Source organism: Patagioenas fasciata, chromosome 15 (genome assembly GCF_037038585.1).
Source record: "Patagioenas fasciata isolate bPatFas1 chromosome 15, bPatFas1.hap1, whole genome shotgun sequence".
In the NCBI taxonomy this organism is placed as follows: domain Eukaryota; kingdom Metazoa; phylum Chordata; class Aves; order Columbiformes; family Columbidae; genus Patagioenas; species Patagioenas fasciata.
The window spans coordinates 8,707,437-8,727,113 of record NC_092534.1 but is presented as its reverse complement, the minus strand read 5'-3'; the positions used below and the strand labels follow the sequence as shown (position 1 = coordinate 8,727,113).

General features: G+C 48.2%; 2 protein-coding genes across 4 annotated transcripts in view; both read right to left on the bottom strand.

Annotated features, from left to right (window-relative positions):
- RAB40C (RAB40C, member RAS oncogene family) overlaps positions 1 to 9,749 on the bottom strand; it is a 33,718-nt gene extending 23,969 nt beyond the window's left edge. The window contains exons 1-2 of the mRNA XM_065850834.2: positions 9,650 to 9,749; positions 9,158 to 9,467 (exon numbers count right to left, since the gene is read on the bottom strand). Coding sequence (XP_065706906.1) covers positions 9,158 to 9,311 — 154 coding nt within the window. The 5' untranslated portion in view covers positions 9,312 to 9,467; positions 9,650 to 9,749. The remainder of the gene's footprint in view (positions 1 to 9,157; positions 9,468 to 9,649) is intronic.
- An 870-nt stretch (positions 9,750 to 10,619) lies between these two features.
- Positions 10,620 to 19,677, bottom strand: part of PIGQ (phosphatidylinositol glycan anchor biosynthesis class Q) — a 36,257-nt gene continuing 27,199 nt past the window's right edge. For 2 of the 3 annotated variants that reach the window (XM_065850885.2, XM_065850886.2), the window contains exon 11: positions 10,620 to 15,795. In XM_065850885.2, coding sequence (XP_065706957.2) covers positions 15,643 to 15,795 — 153 coding nt within the window. In that variant the 3' untranslated portion in view covers positions 10,620 to 15,642. Of the gene's footprint in view, positions 15,796 to 19,342; positions 19,641 to 19,677 lie in introns of all 3 variants that reach the window. The other variant, XR_011741429.1, reaches the window with a different exon arrangement.

The window sequence follows — 19,677 nt, the reverse complement described above, 5'->3', positions numbered from 1 at the left end:
TCAAAGCGAACAGGTTCACACTGCAACTGAATGTATTGGTCCAACACCAAAATCCGCTCCCAGGCAGCAGGCGGCTGCTGAGGCCAGTCCCCAAGTCACGTGTGCAAAGACACAGGTATTGAAAATCCTCTGATTTGAGTAACTTAAAAAAATTGGTAGTAGCATCTGTACATAGAGACACCACCAGTGCATTACGTTGCACTGCACCTCCCAGAGGAGTTATTTTCTCCATCACCTGTGATACTAAATCATTTAGAAAAAATGTAGTATGAGCATATAAACACTAGTTGATGAAAAAAGTGAATTCAAGCTATTCAAATAACTGATTAAGTCATCTGACCTTAAAAAGTGTGTACAGCAGCACATTAACAGCTGCAATTTATCTAGTCAGCTCAGAGCTCTCAGCCACAGAAAAAAATCCCTTCCAAACAACGCATGAGCTCATCAGTTTGAGTCATGCATTCAATCACCTACTCTTTAGATAGACAAACAACAAGTTATCTCCATCAACAACATGGGCCAACAAAACAAGCTTTAAAACAAAGGTGGATTCACCTCAGGTCTGTGCCTTTTGGTGGCAGTGTTTACCTCGGCAGTATTACTTTTTTGTTTTAAAGCAGGGTGATAAAGTTCCCGAACAGCATCACAACAAAACACCCCCAGCTCCTGCCTGCAGAGCTGGAGCTGAGCATCACAAAACATTTGTTTTGCCACTGCACTCTCATCCTGCGTTGTAGCTGAGCGGCCACCTTGGGAACAAGAACAAAAGGTCTCGGTTCTCACCAGTCACACAGGAGACCAGTGCTGCTCCCGCACAGTGCTGGCTGGAGGACAGGGTAATGTCAGCCATCTGCTCACGCCCTCGTCATCTGCTCACGAAATATAAAATCCACTCCTGCTGAACAACTCAATGGGAGGTAACGAGGAGATTCCCATTATTTAACTGTGTGGCCAATGAGTTTGAGCCACTCTGAGCCGAGCAGTTTGGCCCCACTCACACAGCCAGGAGCCCGAATGAAGCCCAGCACATCATGTGAGCTCCTGCCAACTCAAGGAAGCTGCTGCAGCTTTCAGACAAATAATAGCTTGTTTGGTTTTGTCACCAGCCAAAAGCAAAACACATATTTGGAGACCTTTAGGAAGCCCAGATTTGCAGAAAACTTCACTTCTCCACTGCCTGCTCCACAGCCCAGCAGCATTTCAGGAGCTGTATGGTCCTAACACAGAGGAATTATGTTCTGGACTTGTTTAAGGATGACAACTGCATCTGAAAATGGCATTTGGAGCCAGAAGCAAATCTGTTGCTAAAGCTCAAACAATTTCAGCAGACACCCAGGAAGTCACAGAAACAGTCAAAAGTCAGTCCAGAATCAGGGATGTTAAGTGGATTTGTGCTTTAGAAGAAAATCAAGATTGATTTTATGCACAGAAGCGACAATAAACAAAAGAGTTTCTTCATGCTTTGCAGTTCCGATCTCCATAAAAACTATACAGCTGCATGCAGAAACAAAGACGGCCTATGAGGAAAATCAGAGGGCACCATAACAATCTTCATTGTTGCTGGATTGTTGTTGCTGGAACACCAAGATATGCCTGGAGACAAAAAAAAAAAAAACCAACACCCAGCAACACACACACACAAAAAATTAAGTATTTGTCCAAAACACCTTCAATATCAGGACACTGAAGAGGTTCAACCTCCACACTTACAGCCCTCAACACTGATGTTAAGACATGAGAAATGCTGCTCTACAGCACCAGCCCTTCATGGCATCACTACAAGGTGATGTCTTCCCATCACCACGCACAAGGTGCTGAGCTCACCCGGACGGCTCCACATCTGCCTGGGGATCCTGCACATGGATCCAGACACACATGGCAGCAGTTTGTCATCAGGGGGACACTCACCCACAGTCCTTCCTGCCATCCACACCCTGCTGCTCTATGCCTGTTGGCATCTCCAGGTTTTGCCATTTAAAGGGTCACGTTGCAACAGAGGCAGCCAGCAGCAACACAGCCATCTCCAGGCTGAGGCTGTACACCCAAACACCCTGAAAGAGGACTCTGGTGTTTCAGCTGGGTGTAGACGACTGAAGCACAACCAAGCACATGTACTTGCAGAGCTACTGGAGCAGCTATGGAGAGACCACTCACTGTGAATTTCACCAGCTCTTGAATGTGGTCTCGCTGCACTGACCGCGAGCCCTGTGCCGTGAAGGGTCCACTCCACGCTGGGAGCATCAGGACGGTTGCTAACATTGGCTTCATGTGTTCTGTTTCCAGCAATAACAAAAAATCCCAGGGGATCTGACCTACAGTACCTCTCTGTGCGCACTCAATAGTCTCTCCTTGCCTGAAGGATCAGCTGGCCCTGCTAGCAGAGCAAGCACCCCTCTATGCACCCGTATGAGTTGTGCCGCATCGCAGCAGCACCAGAGCAGCTCTCAACAGCCCGAAATCATGTTTTCCAAGGCCCCACCTCTCAACCCATATTGGCATCTCCCAGGTCCTCCCCTCCTGACCTACAGCTGTTGCAGTATCTTCTATGAAACTGTTGGTTAAATACAGCCTTTCAGTGTCCCCTTCTGCCTTTTTCTTCTTTAACCATCAATGGTTTAAACAGCAAATATTTTGTTTTAATAGCATGAGGACTTTTGTCCAAATTCCATGCCTGATGCTGAAACAGCTGTAATGCTGCACAGCACACACAAGACATTAATCACTTCAGGGGTGATATTTATAGGAGAACAGGTGTCAAAGTTTTAAAATGATAAAATATTGTTTAGTTTCCCAATGGGGTGATGGTAATGAAACAAAGAGGAGGTAGAAAAGAGGAAGAAAATCTGAAAAGCTACAGCTATGTAAAAATGCTCTTAGCAAACAGAAGCCCTAAAGGAACAAACAATCCCTGAGCTGATGCTGCAACCTTACTATTACTAAAACTTCTGCAGAAACAAACAGACCTCTTTGACGGGGACCCTAGCCCTAACCCACAATCCCCTACGTCCCAGGAAAATTTTCTTTCAGGTGAGTCCCAACTCACAGCAAAACGTTTAGCAAAACAGGGCTGAAGATTTTCACATCGGAGCTTGCTTCCTTCCTTCTCCTCTGCCTGCAATCAAATAGAAACCAGTATGACATAATGCTTCTGTATCACTGCTCGATCTGTGTGGAGCCTGGGCTGCTAGAGGAAGGTGAGGGGCAAAGGGAAAGAAAAAGAGGTTGTAAAACCTAAGCTTGTAGTGTAGCTATTTGCGCCTGCAAGGGAAAGATGCTCTGCTGTTCTGAAAGAGGGGGGCTGGAGGAAAACATGTCAGGGAACAGCTGGAAACAAAAGCTGATGGAGACAGGGTGGAGGAGGAGGAGACATTTTCCATGGGCTTTCCTATGCGGCTTATATACGGAAACAACTGAACAAAAAAACCCTGCACCCAAGAGAAGTGGACAATGCCATCACAGGATCCCGACAGAGCAAAACTACTCGCTTTTTAAAAATAAAAAAATACAGAGAAACTTTTAATCCCAGTTATTAAAAGAACATTCCACTCATTTCAGATTTATGCTGCTTAGTTCATATCACCTTTGTGAACCTAGGCCTCAGAAACATATTAACAGCTATGTAAAAGTAAAGCTTTAAAACAGGGGCTTAGAGGTGGTGAGAACTTCCCAGTGCCATTGTGAATTTTGCAGAATAACTCCCCCACTTTGTAAGAAGCACAACAAAACCACAACCCTCCTGAAATAACCCTCCTATGGTGCTGTGCACCCTTAATCCTGACTTCAGAAGACATCAAAACCTGCTAGGCACCCAGTCTGGGGTTTGTTTTTTGTTTTGATGGGTTTTTTTTTGTTTGTTTGCTTTGTTTTGGGTTTTGTTTTGCTTGAAGTTTAAGCCACAACTAGTTAGTGCCACTTCACACAGAGACTGAGGTTCGACACTGTACATTTGGAAATATTATTCACACAAAGGAGTAGTTAACAATGGAGAAATAAGGGCTGCTGGAGTTGTTTCTCAGCCAAAGCCTGCTCTGATGAGATCAGTTTTGCGTCCCCGATGACAGGGAAGCGAACATCCCTGAAGGACATTGATGCAAGTGCTGGCAGACACAGGGAATTGCTGCAACAACCACTCTCCGCTCTGGAAACCATCGAAAGAGATTTCCAGCAGCACGACCAGTGCGGTCCAGCTGAAGCACTCCCCGCAGATCAATTCTGCAGGCACTACAGGGATGCGATGGTAAGGCTGCAATTAGAACTGCTGCTCTCAATCCTCCTCACATCAGAGCGCTAAAACCTCAAAATAAAACATTATTCCAATTAATACAGTCATGCCAGAAAAATAAACAGCAGTTTCCACTGCTGTGGAGCATCTGAAACTGCAGGCCGGCCCAGCTGGATGGCTCCTGTCTCCCACTGATAGGGACAACGCTGCTCCGCAGACAGCAGGAACGCACTCGGCGGCACGTGGCCTGGAGAGGAGGAGGAGGCAGCAGAGAAACAGCACCAGGATCAATGTTTCCCTCCCACTGGTGACAAAGAGAGCCCTGACACGCTGCAGCAACGCCAGGGTGAGCACTCAGCTGCAATCTCAAGGCTGTGCTCAACATCTGTAGCTCCAGCGTCTATGCCCTGAAGGTGCCACTGTATCAGTGGTGCTGTTCCTGAGGTTTTATCACACACGGGTACACATGGAACTGTTTCTTGTAAGCTCAAGAAATGAAGGTTAGATGCCATCAGGTATTTAAAGAGGTTCTGTCCTTACTGAAGCTGCAGAAGTTTAACACAAAACTGCTTGGTTGCATGCTTTGTTACAGCTTGGGAAAAAATGAACCAGCAATGGCAAACTCTGTAGCAGCTCGGCAGGACCTCCAGCCAAACACGGCAGCAAACACAGGCTGTGGATGAAACCACCTCCCCGATCAGTCTTGGCATCTCAACAGGCAAGGAGCAGAAGGATAGAGAAACATCCCCGCGCACACGCTCTGTGGTAGCAAGGGTGACAAGACAGCACATCACTGTTACTTCACCCCTGAGCCACTGGTTGTGCTACAGATGATCTCCTGGTTGGCAAGTAACTAACTTGAAGACTGCTATGAAGCAAAACAGAGCAGTTTTCCAGGTGACATTTCTGGATGCACGTTGGTGACTGAGGAGTCAGAGTGCCCTTTTGAGAAGGGGGTACAATAAGACATGCAAAGAAAGTAATTGCTGCAGAGAAAGACTTGAAAGGGACAGCTTAGGGACCTTCAAATTTAGACAGTTGCACAGAAACAACCAGAGGGAAAAGACATTCAAAGATGTGAGTCACTCACATAACCAACCTGGTAATCTCACAGCAGCGAGGTCCCCAGGCACCGACTGGGAGGGTCTGAGCACCTCCCAGAGCTGAGCAGCATCTTCAGCCGCTCTCCTTTAACGTGGCCTCTCCCTGCCCTCCAGGCCAGGGAAAGGGCACGAAGCTGCTGCCCCAGACCTTGCTTCTTGCACCAACACCAAGCCGTGGCAGGCTCAATCCCCCTGCCCAAAGGCTGGACTCCTTCCACTCCTGCTACAGGGGAAGAACTCTTGGGAAAGATTCAGTTTTTATATGAACCATAAAACTTGCTGGTAGCTATTTCAATTGAGCACTTAAGTTGCCTTTTTCCTAACATTTCCTTGGGTCTTTGGATAGCAGTGGGGTAACAGAGAATCAAAGGATGATGCCTGAATTAAGGCGCTAAGTCCCAGCTAAGGGATGGGGTGGAAACAAGTCACCAGGGCTCACTGCATTGGGCCAGTCACTGCACCAACCATGTGGCAAGGCAACACTTTGCCTTCAGCTTTCACATGCTCCTTGAAAGGAGATCAGAGTGCAGACATAAGGCTTCCTTCTCATCTCTTTCTTAATACAAGCTGAGGACAGGGAAAAAAATAAAATTCCATCCCCCTTCCAGTCAAAGCCATCTGCTCAGAAACACATTCTGCTCTTTCCCTAACACACATTTCTCCTTTCCTATGGGAATAGCAGCAGGTGAGGGGGAAGGCTGCCGCAGAAAAAGCCCTCCATCACGTGAGGATGGAGCACATCACATCCACGTCTGTGTGGTGAGATCAGCCCCAGCCCTATTTCTGGTGCACATGGGGACTGTGTCATACAGCAGCGGTGGCACCCGCGCATGCCGAATGCTTCCGTGCAAGGAGTCCTCCCCTGACTCACCTGGCACTGGCTTCTCAAGCAAGCCAACAAACCAGCTGGGTAAGATCATTTCAGCACAAGCACATGAATAATTAGACATTTGAGAGTGGATGTATGACACAGTAGCGACAAAGCCACAGGTACTTCAAGTGAGGAAGAGCCCTGTCCTCCTTTAGCAGGACACATACACCGCCCCTTCTTTCACACGCAGCTCCACCACATCTCATTGTCCAAAACCACGCTGTGACCATTTCTGTCCTGCTTCAGTATTTGAGGAAAGATAAGGACAGATCCCAAGCAGGCAATTTAAGTACCAAAGTGACAAATGGTCTGTGTAGTTGACTCATATCCATGAATACAGCACACAGTTTTGCTTCAAGTCAGCTGTAACACTGTGGCTCACAGCACAGGGCGAGAGTAGCTCTCTCCTGTACCCTGGGAGAAGGAGCAAGTGCTCGGAGGAGAGGGCATTTGAGGGAAAGGAAGGATTTTTGGTTCCTGGGTGAGGTCCTCTGGCTTTTAAGGGTGGTGGCGGGGCTTTTGAGATTGACACCCTCACTCCATCACTGCAGGTTCGGGGAGTGGATTAGGTGAAAGCTGGGAAGAAGGACAACACTAGAAACTCAGAAGAAAGAACCACAATGCCCTCCCAAAAGCCCACATTTTTGCCAGAATACTAGTAAGATGGCTTAATTCAGGGTCTTCTGTGGCTGGTGAAGAAAAAGCAGAAGTCCAATTAAGTTACAAACACTCAAAACATTTAAAAAACCTGTGTCAAAACAGCTACAATTGGCCAACACACTAAGAGCAGCAGACCTCAATGAGACAGAGGGCATGGGCACCACGGCTTTAGCCCTCCACACAGGAGGTCGGGAATCTGAGCTTGACATGAGACATCCCAACCACAAGATCAACCTAAAGCATACTCCATTTCACGCCGGTAACACAAGCTCTGTTTTCTGGACAGATCAAGCTAGCTGTGAAAGACACAATACTTGTTTCAAACATGGGGATGTGGGATCTGGGAAGGGATGAGAAGGAGGATGACACACACGTAAAAGATTTACAAACAGAGCCACTACATAACATTCCACCATTGCAGTTTTGGGATAGCATTAGGTACGTGTCAAAAAGGAGGCTCTAGCTGTTCACAAAACCCAAGTGCTTTCGTGTCAAGGGATGGTTGTCAGGGCAGAGTGAAAGCATGCTGACGGAGAAGCGTGCCCTGCCACTATGCACATCCCAACTGTGCCAGGGACAGAGGGAATTTGATTGCTGAGGCTATCTGGAATATTAGCAGTATCAAATTCACTCGTATTTCAAAGCTACTCCATCTGATTATCTAAAAGGTGCGTAACTTCACAGAAGCAGACTATCAGAGCATGTATTACTGTGAAAAAACAGTATTTGACCTAATTCCCTAATTAGGAGTGGGTTTGACTGTCTACAGAAGATGACAGAAGGTTCTGAAAATACTAATTCACTGAGATTTCTTTTCCTAGAAAAAAGAAAGGTGGTATTTGGCTGTAATGAAATAGTGGGTACAGAGACAAAGTTTTTATAGTGATAGCGAAAGTCAATGTTCTTGGTGTTTTATGTATATACAGAAGAACCCATCATACACTCACTTAGCAATTGTACTTATTACTCCTGCATCAAAACAACAGTCAAAACCACCTATATCAGAAGACAATTCCAACTTTAACACTTCACTTAAAACAACAACCTCGTTACGCTCTTCATCCCTTTCAGCTTAGTAAACACTAAGCCCAAGAAGCAGCTCCCAGATGAGGCAAGTTCTTCAGAGAGACAAACTCTCTTCAGGGAAGCTTAAAAGCGTGAAGTATCTCCTTGAAGGCAAACCGCACCAGCTTAGCCAGACACTCAAGAAGATACATGATACCATAACCTTCTGGTTCCAGAATTTGTTGCTCTCATTTCACAAGCAGCCCAACTTCTGAGTCACCGCCTCCCTGCAAATCTCTGTGGAGCAGGTGAGCGCTTGCATCAGCTCCCACAAAGCTGGTAGTAGCTCTGAGGACAGAGCGTGCAGTCAGGAGCTGAGACATGCCGCTCCTTTACGCTCTAAATTCAGCCAGCTTCAATGGAGAGCATGGAGAAGCACCGATTCCCTCTGAATCCTGCTTACAGGCAGAACTAAGCACCACCTGCCCCAGCCCTGGGGCTGGCTGCAGTGATGATACAGAGTCTGAATGGGATCGCTTCTGTCGAGCCCTTGGGGACATTATTTTGCACAGAGGCTGCAGGGAAGGATGACAAATTGAAAACCACCCCAGGACCTGCACCCTGCCAGGCCGTGTTACACTTTAACTGCGGCGAGGGGATGCAGGAAATAACACAGCGCCACTCCTTGGCTCTTAATTATGGTCTTGTGACACTGTAGTTAATGGTCTGTCATGGGCTCCATTAGAAACCTCGATGTTTGCAGGAGGCGGACCAACCAAGCAGCGCTCACGGTAGCCAGCTACCAAGAGTAAGCAGATCTGGCCTGGAAATAAGGCTCCTGTTCTTTTGTTACAGACTCTGCTTCCTCTGGGTACAGCCCAGTCCTGGCCATGGGCAATCAGTTGGGTTTTGAGCAGGGTGCCGAGGCAGAGCTCTCTCTGGGAAGGGTCCAGCTGCACTGCGGGACTCGCACATCCAGGAATTACATCAGGCACCAACCCCTCCGCTGCCTCTCTGGCCAAATCTTCCTGCAGATCCTTACGATTTTAAGCAACAGCCGTGGCCTTTCTGCTGCCAGCAGCACAACCCCTAATAAACCACACCACGCTTCCAGTTAATAATAACGCTAATTTTTAAAACAAACAAACAAACAAACAAACAAACCACAAGACGCCCCTCCCCACGGGCAGTGACCCCTCGCACGGTCCCTCTCGCAGAGATGCCGGAGCTGCGGCCCAGCCCGGCCCGGCTCCCCCTACAAGGCTGCGGGACGGCTCCGGCCCCCGCCCCCCTTACCGTTGCTGTAGGCGTAGGGGGACTCGGAGGCCCCGTCCTGCAGGCTCTCCAGGATCTCTCCCTTCCCCACGTCGCTGTCCCCCACCAGCAGGAACTTGAGGAGGTAATCGTAGCTCTTCACCGGGCTGCCCTGGGTTCCCATCCTCCCTCTCATCGGCGAGGAGGCCCGATCCGCATCCTCCGCCGCTCGCCGGCCTGAGGCGGGGCTCCGGCCCCGCTCCGGGGACAGCGCCGGGCCTGTCCCCCCGCCGCTGCTCACAGCCGGCCCTCCGCCTCGCCTCGCATCTTCCGCCAAGGGACGCGTGGGGACCTGCGGCGGGAGGAGGAGGAAGAAAATAGCCCGGCCCCGCCGGCTCCTCAGCGCCCCCCGCCGCTGACAAAGGCCCCGAGCCCGCCCGCACAATGCGCCGCCGCCCCGCCAGGCCCCGTGGTCCAAACCCGCCCCACCGGGCCCCCGCTTCGGGCCGCGCCAGACTCGCCAGACTCACCCACCTCACGGCCGGGGCACCTGGGGCCAGGCCGGGCCGCGCAGCCGCCACCACGGGCGCAGCCACCGCCTGGCGCCGCCGCGCAGCGCCCGTCCGGGCCGACGGAGAGGCGGCGACAGAGCCCACCCCGCACCGGGTAGCGCCGCTCCCATAGGCTCAGAGACACGTCCGTCAAAGTCGGCCCCGCCCCGACGCGCCTCTCCGGGCTCTCGAGGGGTGGGGCTGCGGGACGGGGCCGGCGGAGGGACGGGCGGGGCAGCTGCAGACTACAAGTCCCGGCGTGCCTTGCGGGGAAACGGCGGCGGCCGCGCGGGGCTTGCCGGAGCAGAGCATGATGGGATAGCGAGTCGGGGGGCCCGGCGGGCGTGGGAGCGGCCGGTGTCGGGGTATCCGGGTGGGGAGCACCCAGGTGTGGGGAGCAAACAGGTGCAGATTATAGCTGGGGTGGGATGTGCATGCACCCCAGGGTCTGTGGGGCAGGCCTGGGGAGGGCAGACTGGGCAGCCAGCCCCGGGTTTTGGTTTAATTAACCAAAAAATCCACACCTGACAGCAGAACAAAGATCTCCTTCCCTAAACTCTCAAACACGAGCACCTGCAGGCGGTACACGCAGAGCCTCTGGTCCCAGCTGTGCATGGACCCGCTGACACAGCCCCTGCGAGCGTGGCCGTGGCTCTGCCAGGCATTTCTGACCCCAGCAACGGGGCGTGATGAGCAGGAAACAAGCCTGGTCACTGAGCCAGGGGCTGTTCCTGGACTGGTGAACTGGACTGCTGCATTTTGCATCACGGCTGCAGTGGGAAGGAAGTCACCTTTGAATGGTGTCAATGGTGACATTTTAAAACAGTGTTGCTAGTACATAAGCACTATGCTCCCACTTAGCACTTCATAGTTTATGTGAACGCATGGAGAAAATGAACTGGTGCTTTTTATTCAACACACCAAACTCCACATGCAAACACACACACACAGAGTTTTAATTAAACTGCAATTGTTTCAGCAGTCTTTTTTTAATACGTTATTTAAAAACTGAAAACATTTTAAGTAGGAGGATTGATTACAACAGTTGTAAAGTTCTCGTGAATTTCCCCAATGCCAGATGTTTAAATGACACAAGGGGCAGGAGCTGTGTGTGCAGCCCCCCCTGCACCCTCAGTGAGGGCCCTGGCTCCGGTGTTTCCTGGACAAGGAGCACACCCAGCACTTCCACCTGCTCCTAAGCCTCGTCACCCATTTGGAAATGAAGGGTTTACATTCTGTCACCTGAAGCATTAATAATCACACATACTCTCCTCATTTTCAGCTTGCTGAGACAATAAATGGGGAGTTTGAGCATCCTTGGTTTGAGGATAAGGACCGGAGGTGAGGCTGACAGCTGGGAGCCAAAGGGGACAGACTCCAGCAAGCAACTGTTCTGCTCCTGGTGCAGAACGCTGGGCCAGACGCAGAGGTGACAGGCACACTGTTCCCACCCAGGAAGGCAGATCAGCTGCCCACATCAGGTCTGGATTGCTCTGAACATGTTTATCCTGCACAGTGGAATACAACCCAAAAGCTCCTGAACTGGCTGGTAAACCCTGTGGCCTCACATCATGTGGATGGATCAGCTGAGATCCAGACACATCCCATGGGTATTCACAGTGGTTTCCCATGCAGAGCCTCAGAGCACCACACAAAGGCAGATCCCCCAGCCAGGCAGACTTGTAGGCTACCAGCTCATGGGTTTCTGCTCCATATTCCACTCTCTCTGCTACCAGGTCAAGAAAAACTGGCAAAGAGCAGGGCAGGGAACTGACTCAATGACCAGGCAACCCCCTCTAACTGCAGAGGGCTTAGATCCCCCTGCAAAAGGCAAAGCGACTGCCGATCAGTCCCTGAATATGACTGCTCAGGAACACAGACAACACAGGACTGTGAATCTTTAAATTAGCTGAAGAGATTTGAGTTACAGTGTCTCCTAGCTCAGCGTAACACAACAACAGGTCAAGAGGCAATGCGCATGAACTAAAATACATCAAGTTCTGCCTGAAGATCAGGAAACACAGTTTTACATTGAGGGTGACTAAGCACTGGCATAGGTTGTTGGGGTGAGGTGGTGGAGTCTCTGTCCTTTGAGATATTCAAAAGCCACCTGGACATGGTCCTGGGCAACAGGCTTTTGGTGGCCCTGCTTGAGCAGGGGGGTTGAACCAGGTGATCTTGAGAGGCCCCTTCCAACTTTAACCAGTTTGTGATTCTGTGATGGTGCACGACTAAGCACAAAGAGTAAATCAGTAAGGGCTTGAGTCAAGCAAGAAGATAGCGTTATGGCAGCAGGATCAAGCAGCACAGGGCAGAAGGAAAGAAACTCACTACCTGCAGGACAACAAAGCAGGAAATTTTCCTGCCTCACACTCTTGAGAGTATAAGTCAACATATGGATGAGACATACATGCAACACTCTTTCTGTGGGCCTGATGGTATATTCACATGCGTCAGCAGAACAAAGCACAGCCCAGCTGCAGGATCAGGAAAAACTCCCAAAACCATAACCAGAGCCTTCAGCACAGTGTAATTACTGAGATTTCCTTTCAGCATTGCCACATGCTATTCTGGTTAGGAAAGGAAAGTACTTCTCAAAGGCAGAATTTCTATCTAGGATGGAGTTTTGCGTGCAGTGAATCGCATTTTCCTTCACAAAAAACATGCCTATGTAAAGAGGCATACTGAGTGTTGTGCCAGCAGTAGGAACCATAAGGTGGAAGAAATAATAATAGGGAAATGCAGTACTAAAAGAAGTCTGCAAGATTACAGTCTTTGCATGACAGCTGGCAAAGACTGCTTGTTGCCTGCTGTAAGGGGTGTGTGGTAGGAATCAGAGAAGATCAGAGATCTTTAACTGCTTCTCATCCAAGGACTGATGTGGATAATACGAATCTGAGGATAAATTAGAGCCATAACCTTACCACTTGTCTCTTCCCTGAGGAAATGCCAGTGCTGGGCCAGTCTGAGCTGCTGTGGAAGATGATGCTGATCCCAACTTCTAATTACAGAGATGACATAAGGTCAAATGTTCCTGAGCAGGATGTCAGCTAAGTTGTTGTAATGTCTCTGCGCAGAATCGGAAAAGGGTGGGGGAAGACTATTCCACCGCAGTGGTTGGAAAGGAAAAGGAGAAATATGGCAAATATCCAGCAGAAGAAACTCATAGGCTCAGATACCATCACGGGCAAGGAGAACACTGAGCATGAGAAACACTGAGACAGCTCAGGCACCAGTTGTGCGTGACACAGGAGAACTGCACCCACAAGGGGCTGTCAGTTCCCAGCTGGGCTACTCAAGGTCCTCCGTGTCACAGGAGACTCAGGGTTTGAGGAAAAGCTTTTTCTCAGTTTGATATTTCACCATCTCCAGAGTCAGTATCAGCCTCTAATAAACAGACCCAACACTGGAACGTCTAACATTTTTGGCAGGTTCCCAAGAGGAAGGTCACATTTACTGTTTTTCATGGCTCTGTGCTGTCTCTGGGGCTTTCAGGTCACTGTTCCAAAGGACAGCCATGATTAAGGACCATCATGAGCTGTCTGATCTCACAAAAAGGCTTTTAAACCCAGGATATTAGAAACATAATTTTCACAAGACCAAAAATAATGAAGTTTCTCACAGCAATCAGTAAACCAAACTAAGCAGGCGTGGGAAGAAGCAGGGGGAATATCATTTAGTAGCTTTAGTGGAAACATGAGAGGGAAGTGTAAATTTGCTCTGCTGAGTGGCAGGTAAGGATGACTCTCCATGACTGACATAAGCTGAAGTGAGAAACATTATCCAGACCATTCATCTATCAAATGGATCACAACCTGGAGTTATTCACATCTAGAGGGGAGAGAAATACTTGGGCATCGATATTCCAAGAGAAGATAACACCGTATTTGTACATGAGTTTTAAGCACTGATAGTTAAAGAAGAATGAAGATCTCGCCAGGTTCTGCAGCCAGTGATGTCTCACCCAGAGTCTGCGGTGGCAGAGAGGGCTGAGGAGCTTTTGCCACACTGTCTTTCTTCACTGATGTGTCCTTCTTCCCTGGACAAGGTAGCAGGACATCCTCTCTGGGTAGCAGTGCTCACATGATGCTACCTCCCTTCACAATGACCTTAAGAAAACTGTAGGACCTCAGCAGCTCCCGTGTTTGCCTGCTAAGGAATGGCTGGACCAAGCACCTGCCTACAGAGCTTCATTTTCTCCTGATCAAGCTATGACTGAAGAGGCAGAGGCTATACCACAAGAGGCTTTTAGCAGCTACAGACAAACCAAATATATCAGAGACATTGTAAAGCAGGGGAGCCGTCTCTTCAGGGACAGCTCCAAGTACCTGGCTGAGACACGGGGCTGGAATAGGAAACACTTATCCTGCCAGTGGAAGTGCTGAGTGAATGCTACTGAAGCCCAGGGCACCGTGCCGAGGCTCCTTGCCTTGCCTCCTCCTGCTTCCGGTGGGATGTGCAGGCAGCCCTGCAGAGAAGGGCTGAGCAACACAGCGACAACTCATCCCCCTCTTCCTCCTCTGTACTTGGTTGCTTGAACAGACAGAGGAAAAGGGAGCAGGATGCAGCACCCCTCTCACCTGCCAGCTAATGCAGTCACTTCGGGTGTGTAAAACAGCAGCAGGGTACAGTGATCCTATGCCCCTGTTTCAGCTGGAGCAAGAGGACCTACCAGGCCTGAAGAAAGCCTACTTTTGGGTAACGATTGCATGTAAATGTCTACACAACAACAAAGTACCCAGTGGGACATCACACTCCTGTGCACAGAGGCACTTTCACCAAGACAGGGAATAGAAGATTCACATCAAAATCACACAATCAGACCAGGACACCAAAAAGCCAAGCACTGCTGCACTGTGGAGGTAGTATCCAGAGCAGGAGAACTCTCCTAAAAGAAACATGTCTACAGTTTCAGGGAAAGTAGTGGCTTTAAATGCCTCATATCTGAGATAACTTTAAGAGCTTCTTGATTATCAGAAAGTGCAAAAGATGAGGCATCACACGACGAGGCTCTCACCTGGGTCCTGAGAAATGGGGGGGATGCACTGACCCTGGAAGGGAGTGCAGCACACGCTTCCCTGAGCTGGCCAAGCTGGGTAATGAGCTGGGCTGCTGCAGTGCTCTGGCAGACACACCAGACAGAGCTGGACTCAGCAAAGCTGTGTTCGCCTTACACTGCGACTAACCAAAGAAGTCCTGAGCTTTGGCAGAGCCCGGTTTACTGCTCATGTAAACCTGAGCAGTCTGGGGTCTGAGGCTGTGTGCTCTGCACTTTGGTTCTGGTGTCAGCTCAGGGCTCAGCTCTCCCCAAAACACTATTTGCTTTTTAAAATTGTAGATGAGACCATATAGGCACGAATGTACAGCGGTCTGTGTTTCTTGGCCTTCAGCCCCACTGCTTCTACGCTTAACACCTCCTCTGGTGCTGCAGTGGGGGTGAATGCACGCCCACCCACAAGGAAAAAATATATATCCTATGAGCCCAGATAATCCCGCTGTACAGTTTTCAGTGTATGACTCTGCCAGTTGATCCTTCATCTTGGTTTTGATCTGCTGGCTTGAAGGCTGAAGCATAAATGGTCCAAAATATCCTTTGGCAGAATGCACCTCAGCATTGTGGCTTTGAAGCACCTGAATACAGCCCTGTGAGCTTACACGGAAGGATATATACATCATCAAACCACTCGGGAGGTACAGCCTCGATTAGACTAAATGCTGGTTCCATGAGGCACTGATGGGTTTAACCTTTTGCTTCAAAAATAATTATTAGCACATTATGCAAACACAGTGTAGGGGAAGGGGAAGGTCAAAAAAGAATGTTTAAAAATACTTGCCTTTAAAATTGCAGTCCCTTCCATGTTACCAAAATCTAATTCAAGGGGTCCAGCAGCTGCTGGCTCTGAGATTCCTTTGGTCCGAAAGCTTTAAGTTTCAATACGGTTTTCAAACCAAGTCTTTCAAGCTCTTTTGCTGTCTTTAGTCCTGTTTCTCTCCTTTGTGTTTCCAGGGGTAGATTAGCTCTCCAAGGAACAGTTTTTTGCAGAGAGATGTCCAGGAATCCCTAGGGTAACAGCTGTAGGTTGGCAGCCTATATGTCTGTACCACATTGCCATAGGATAGAGGGTTGATCTATGAAGAGAAGAAAGAGGAACAGCAACAATGAAAATGTGTTGTAGTAAGAAACACAGGCAGCTGTGGAAGGCAAGTGCAACTTTTGCATAACACCAGCCTTTGTTAAAACATCAATATTGCTACCCACAAAGCATCAGAATCCCCCTCTGGGTGGCTAAAGCTGTTTAGCCTTCTAAAACATCCCAAAACATACACAAATTGAGCTTGGCAAGGAGTATTATTAGAATAATTTTCCATCAGAGAAGCCGACACAAGCACCAGCAGGATTTGAGAGTGATGCTCATTACAGAGGGGTGTGGAACTGCCGCTTGCCGCGTTAGGAGGCTGCAGTGGCTGGAGGGATGTGTGTCTCCCACCGCAGACAGCGATACTCTGTCGGGGCTGCACTGTGACTCTCTAAGCTCCTCTATAATGTGCTTGTTAAGCCAGATTTTTTATGTGCCTACTGCTTTAATGTGCTAAGCCCTCAGCTATGCTTTAAGCTAAACCTGATATCACCTGATATCCACCCAGTGGAATCGAGTCCCAGCAGAACAGGACACATACCACACGATGCCACACAGGGCTGCTCATCACTGTTTTAAATTAAGTCTGCTTGGCTGAGTTCATGATTTTAAAATTTTATTTCAAACACCACCCCAAGAATGACCATGTCTGGAGTCTCTGCCTACAAAAGTTTGTGGCCTCTGATTATGATGAAAAAGTTGCTGTTTTGGCCTTTTGGAAGACGGGGGAGGCACACGGGCATGTTAGCTGGGTAAGGGGTGACAGAAACAGATCAGACCTTGGAAAATCTCATTCTAGTGAAGCATTTTGGGGTAGAGAGACAGGTGAAGTCCGAAGAACTGATCCAGTCTGGCCAAGATCTGATGCATGAAAAAGGGTCCAGCTCTGGAAGAGCTCATACCACCTGAGGTATGTCTAACCCAAATTCATGCAGCTCATATTTCAAACATGTTCTACAGCCTAAAGGCCAAGGATCAACCACAGCATTTATGGGACATTCTGCATGACTGTAACCAACCTCATTGCATTGTTGTCATAGACGGTTAGCTAAAAAAAAGAAAAGAAAAAAAATAATCCCAAAGCAACCTGTTCCCAAAACAAACAACAGTAAAACTTGAGTAACTATTTCTGCCCATTTCCTCAGCTGTAGGCAAACCAGTATGCTTTAAGTGAAAACATACTGGGGGAGGATAGGCACTGCTGCTACACAAGGGAGATACACAGTGTACGTTCCTTTCACTATTAGTTACGTGGGCTGGAAGGTTTGGACACAACATTTCTGGCTGAAAATCATCCCTAGGCAGAGTGCTGATACTGAGCGGCAATGCTTGCCTACTGAGAAAAAAGAGATGGTTTTACGCCCAGTGCAATAACTGTGGCTGCTTCTCCAATTATAAATGGAAACAAACACTCAAAACAAAAACAACCATTTATTAGGGAAGTGGCAATATGAGTTCCTTTTATGCAATTTCTGTAGTCCAAAGCTATAATATACCCTGATACAATATACATTTTTTGTTTCATAATGGAGCTGTTCACTTTTCCCTCTATCTTTTGCTTTACCCTTTTCAAAGCACTTGCTGCAAATGATGATACTTCCAGCAGAAGGTACACAGATGAATCAAATCCACCATGTCTTCTTCTCACTGGGCTATTGGTTCAGCTGAGCCACACTGCCAGAAGTATTTTTCCTTGTATACCAAAATAAAGGATTTTAAACACTAATGAAAATACTGAACTATGTAAGACTTCCTGGAGAAAATGAAGTAGCATTTGGAATGGAAATATCATCCCCTGCCCTCCGCTTGCCTGTGCCTGGACTTTGCATTCCAGTGACACTATCTCCAAAATAAAACAATAATCACTTGGATGAACCACAAACCAAATGTGAATGTTCAAAACCAGCATTATTGATATCTAATCCACTACCAGCGCCCCAAAGGACAGCTGTGAATGTATCAGTCACCTACAGCTGAAATTGCTTCAGGCATAGTTATGTGCACACAGCTTTACTTCCACCAAGCGTGGCTCCAGAGCGCTGCCATACAGGGATGGGACAAAGCCACTGTGAAGTTTCTAGAAAGGAACATCATCATGTACCATGAATAAGAATCTTAGTATGTCGCTCAAGAATAGGTTTTTTAGATTGTCCTCTCAGAAGACCTGTCAGAAAGTGGTATATTCAGCAGGATTTCTGACACAAGCCCATTTTTCATTTCCACCAGGACAAACAGAGCAAAAAAAGTGCATTTACTGACTCTCTGCTCATTATTATTTGAACAGAAGACCAAGAGAGACATCCACTAAAGTGCTTCCACCTCTGGATATGATGACATGCTATATTCTAGATAGCAGAAGGATCTTTCTGCAGTGGTCCAAGGAAAATTCATCATATTCATATGACTCACTGCCTCTGCTCTTTAAGTAATGATCTTTTTCCTCTGGAAAAGCTATCTCACAAACACACTGATGCCAAATGCTCTGCTCAGCAGCTCCTGTGCCTCATCTTTGGTGTTTGGTTTCCTTTTAATGGAGTCTTCTGGCCACAGAGAATGACAGATTTTGGTTCTTACACCATTATGCTACTGAAACACAGGAACTGAGATGGCACCATGCTTAGGAAATGCTAGTCTTGCCCTAGAAGACATCTGTTGAAGGGATTCCCTTTTAAATCGCTGCTAGCTGGTGTGCTGGTTCTTTGCTGAAAAAGGGCTGGGGATGGACCGGTGATGGAAAAAGCAAAAGAACTGGGAAGCCGCAGTTAATTCCTTCCCATGCACGCCCCCAGCGTCCTAAAGTCTTTTATAAATTCTACACACTCCTGTCAGACTCTCCTCCTAGGATGCAAAGAGCAAGAAAAGCACCCGTACGATATGGCAGCTCTCTGGCAAAGCCGGGAAATGGAAATTTCACAATCACTCCTGAAAGAATAACGAGAACTTTGCAGAACTTTTGCAGAACTTGCATCACACCATATCTTTTCAGGAAAAAAAATTCCTTTCCTTCTGATGACAGAGCATGGAAATTGAGAGCTGGAGAGGGACTTTTTACATGGGCATGTAGTGACAGCACAAGGGGTAATAACTTTAAACTGACAGAGGGTAGATTTAGATTAACAGAAGGAAGAAATTCTTCACCATGAGGGTGGTGGGGCACTGGAACAAGCATCCTAGAGAAGTTGTTGATGCCCCATCCCTGGGAGTGTTTCAGGCCAGGCTGGACAGGGCTTTGAGAAACCTGGTCTAGTGGAACGTGTCCCTGCCCTCGGCAGCGGGTTGGAATGAGCTGATCTTTAAGGTCCCTTCCGACCCAAACCATTCTATGATTCTGTGAAATGCAAGATTACAAAAGCACAGGTAAACTATTTCTGTGCACCTTGCAAGAGCAACTCAGGAGAATAACAACAGGCACTTCTCCGTTTTGTCTCACACACACACTCATCCAGCTGGCACCATGGAGCAGGCTCAGGCTTTTCAGCACACCTGGAGAGGAACACCTTTTACAAGTTCTTAACTGACTTTCATTCTGGACCGTTTACCTGTCCTCTTTTGCTTCTCTCAGTGTTCAGCAATGATTAAGGCGAAGCTGCATGGAGCCAGGAAGCAAGGTGGTGATGACATGAAGTCAGCTCCAGAAGTAACAGAGCTCCACATTTCTCATCTTTCACATTTCATTCCACACCATACAAGACACTGCATTTTCTTTACAGAGAGGACTCAAGCAGCGTATTGAAAAGAAAGCAGCAGCCAGTCCTTGCAACGTATTTCCCTTGTTTCAGCATTTCACAGCTGAATTTTTTTAAGTGGTGCCATTCAGTGGAATCAGTCTCAGAACTGCTACAGAAGAGAGAAGGACCTTGGGGTCAGTCTGAGG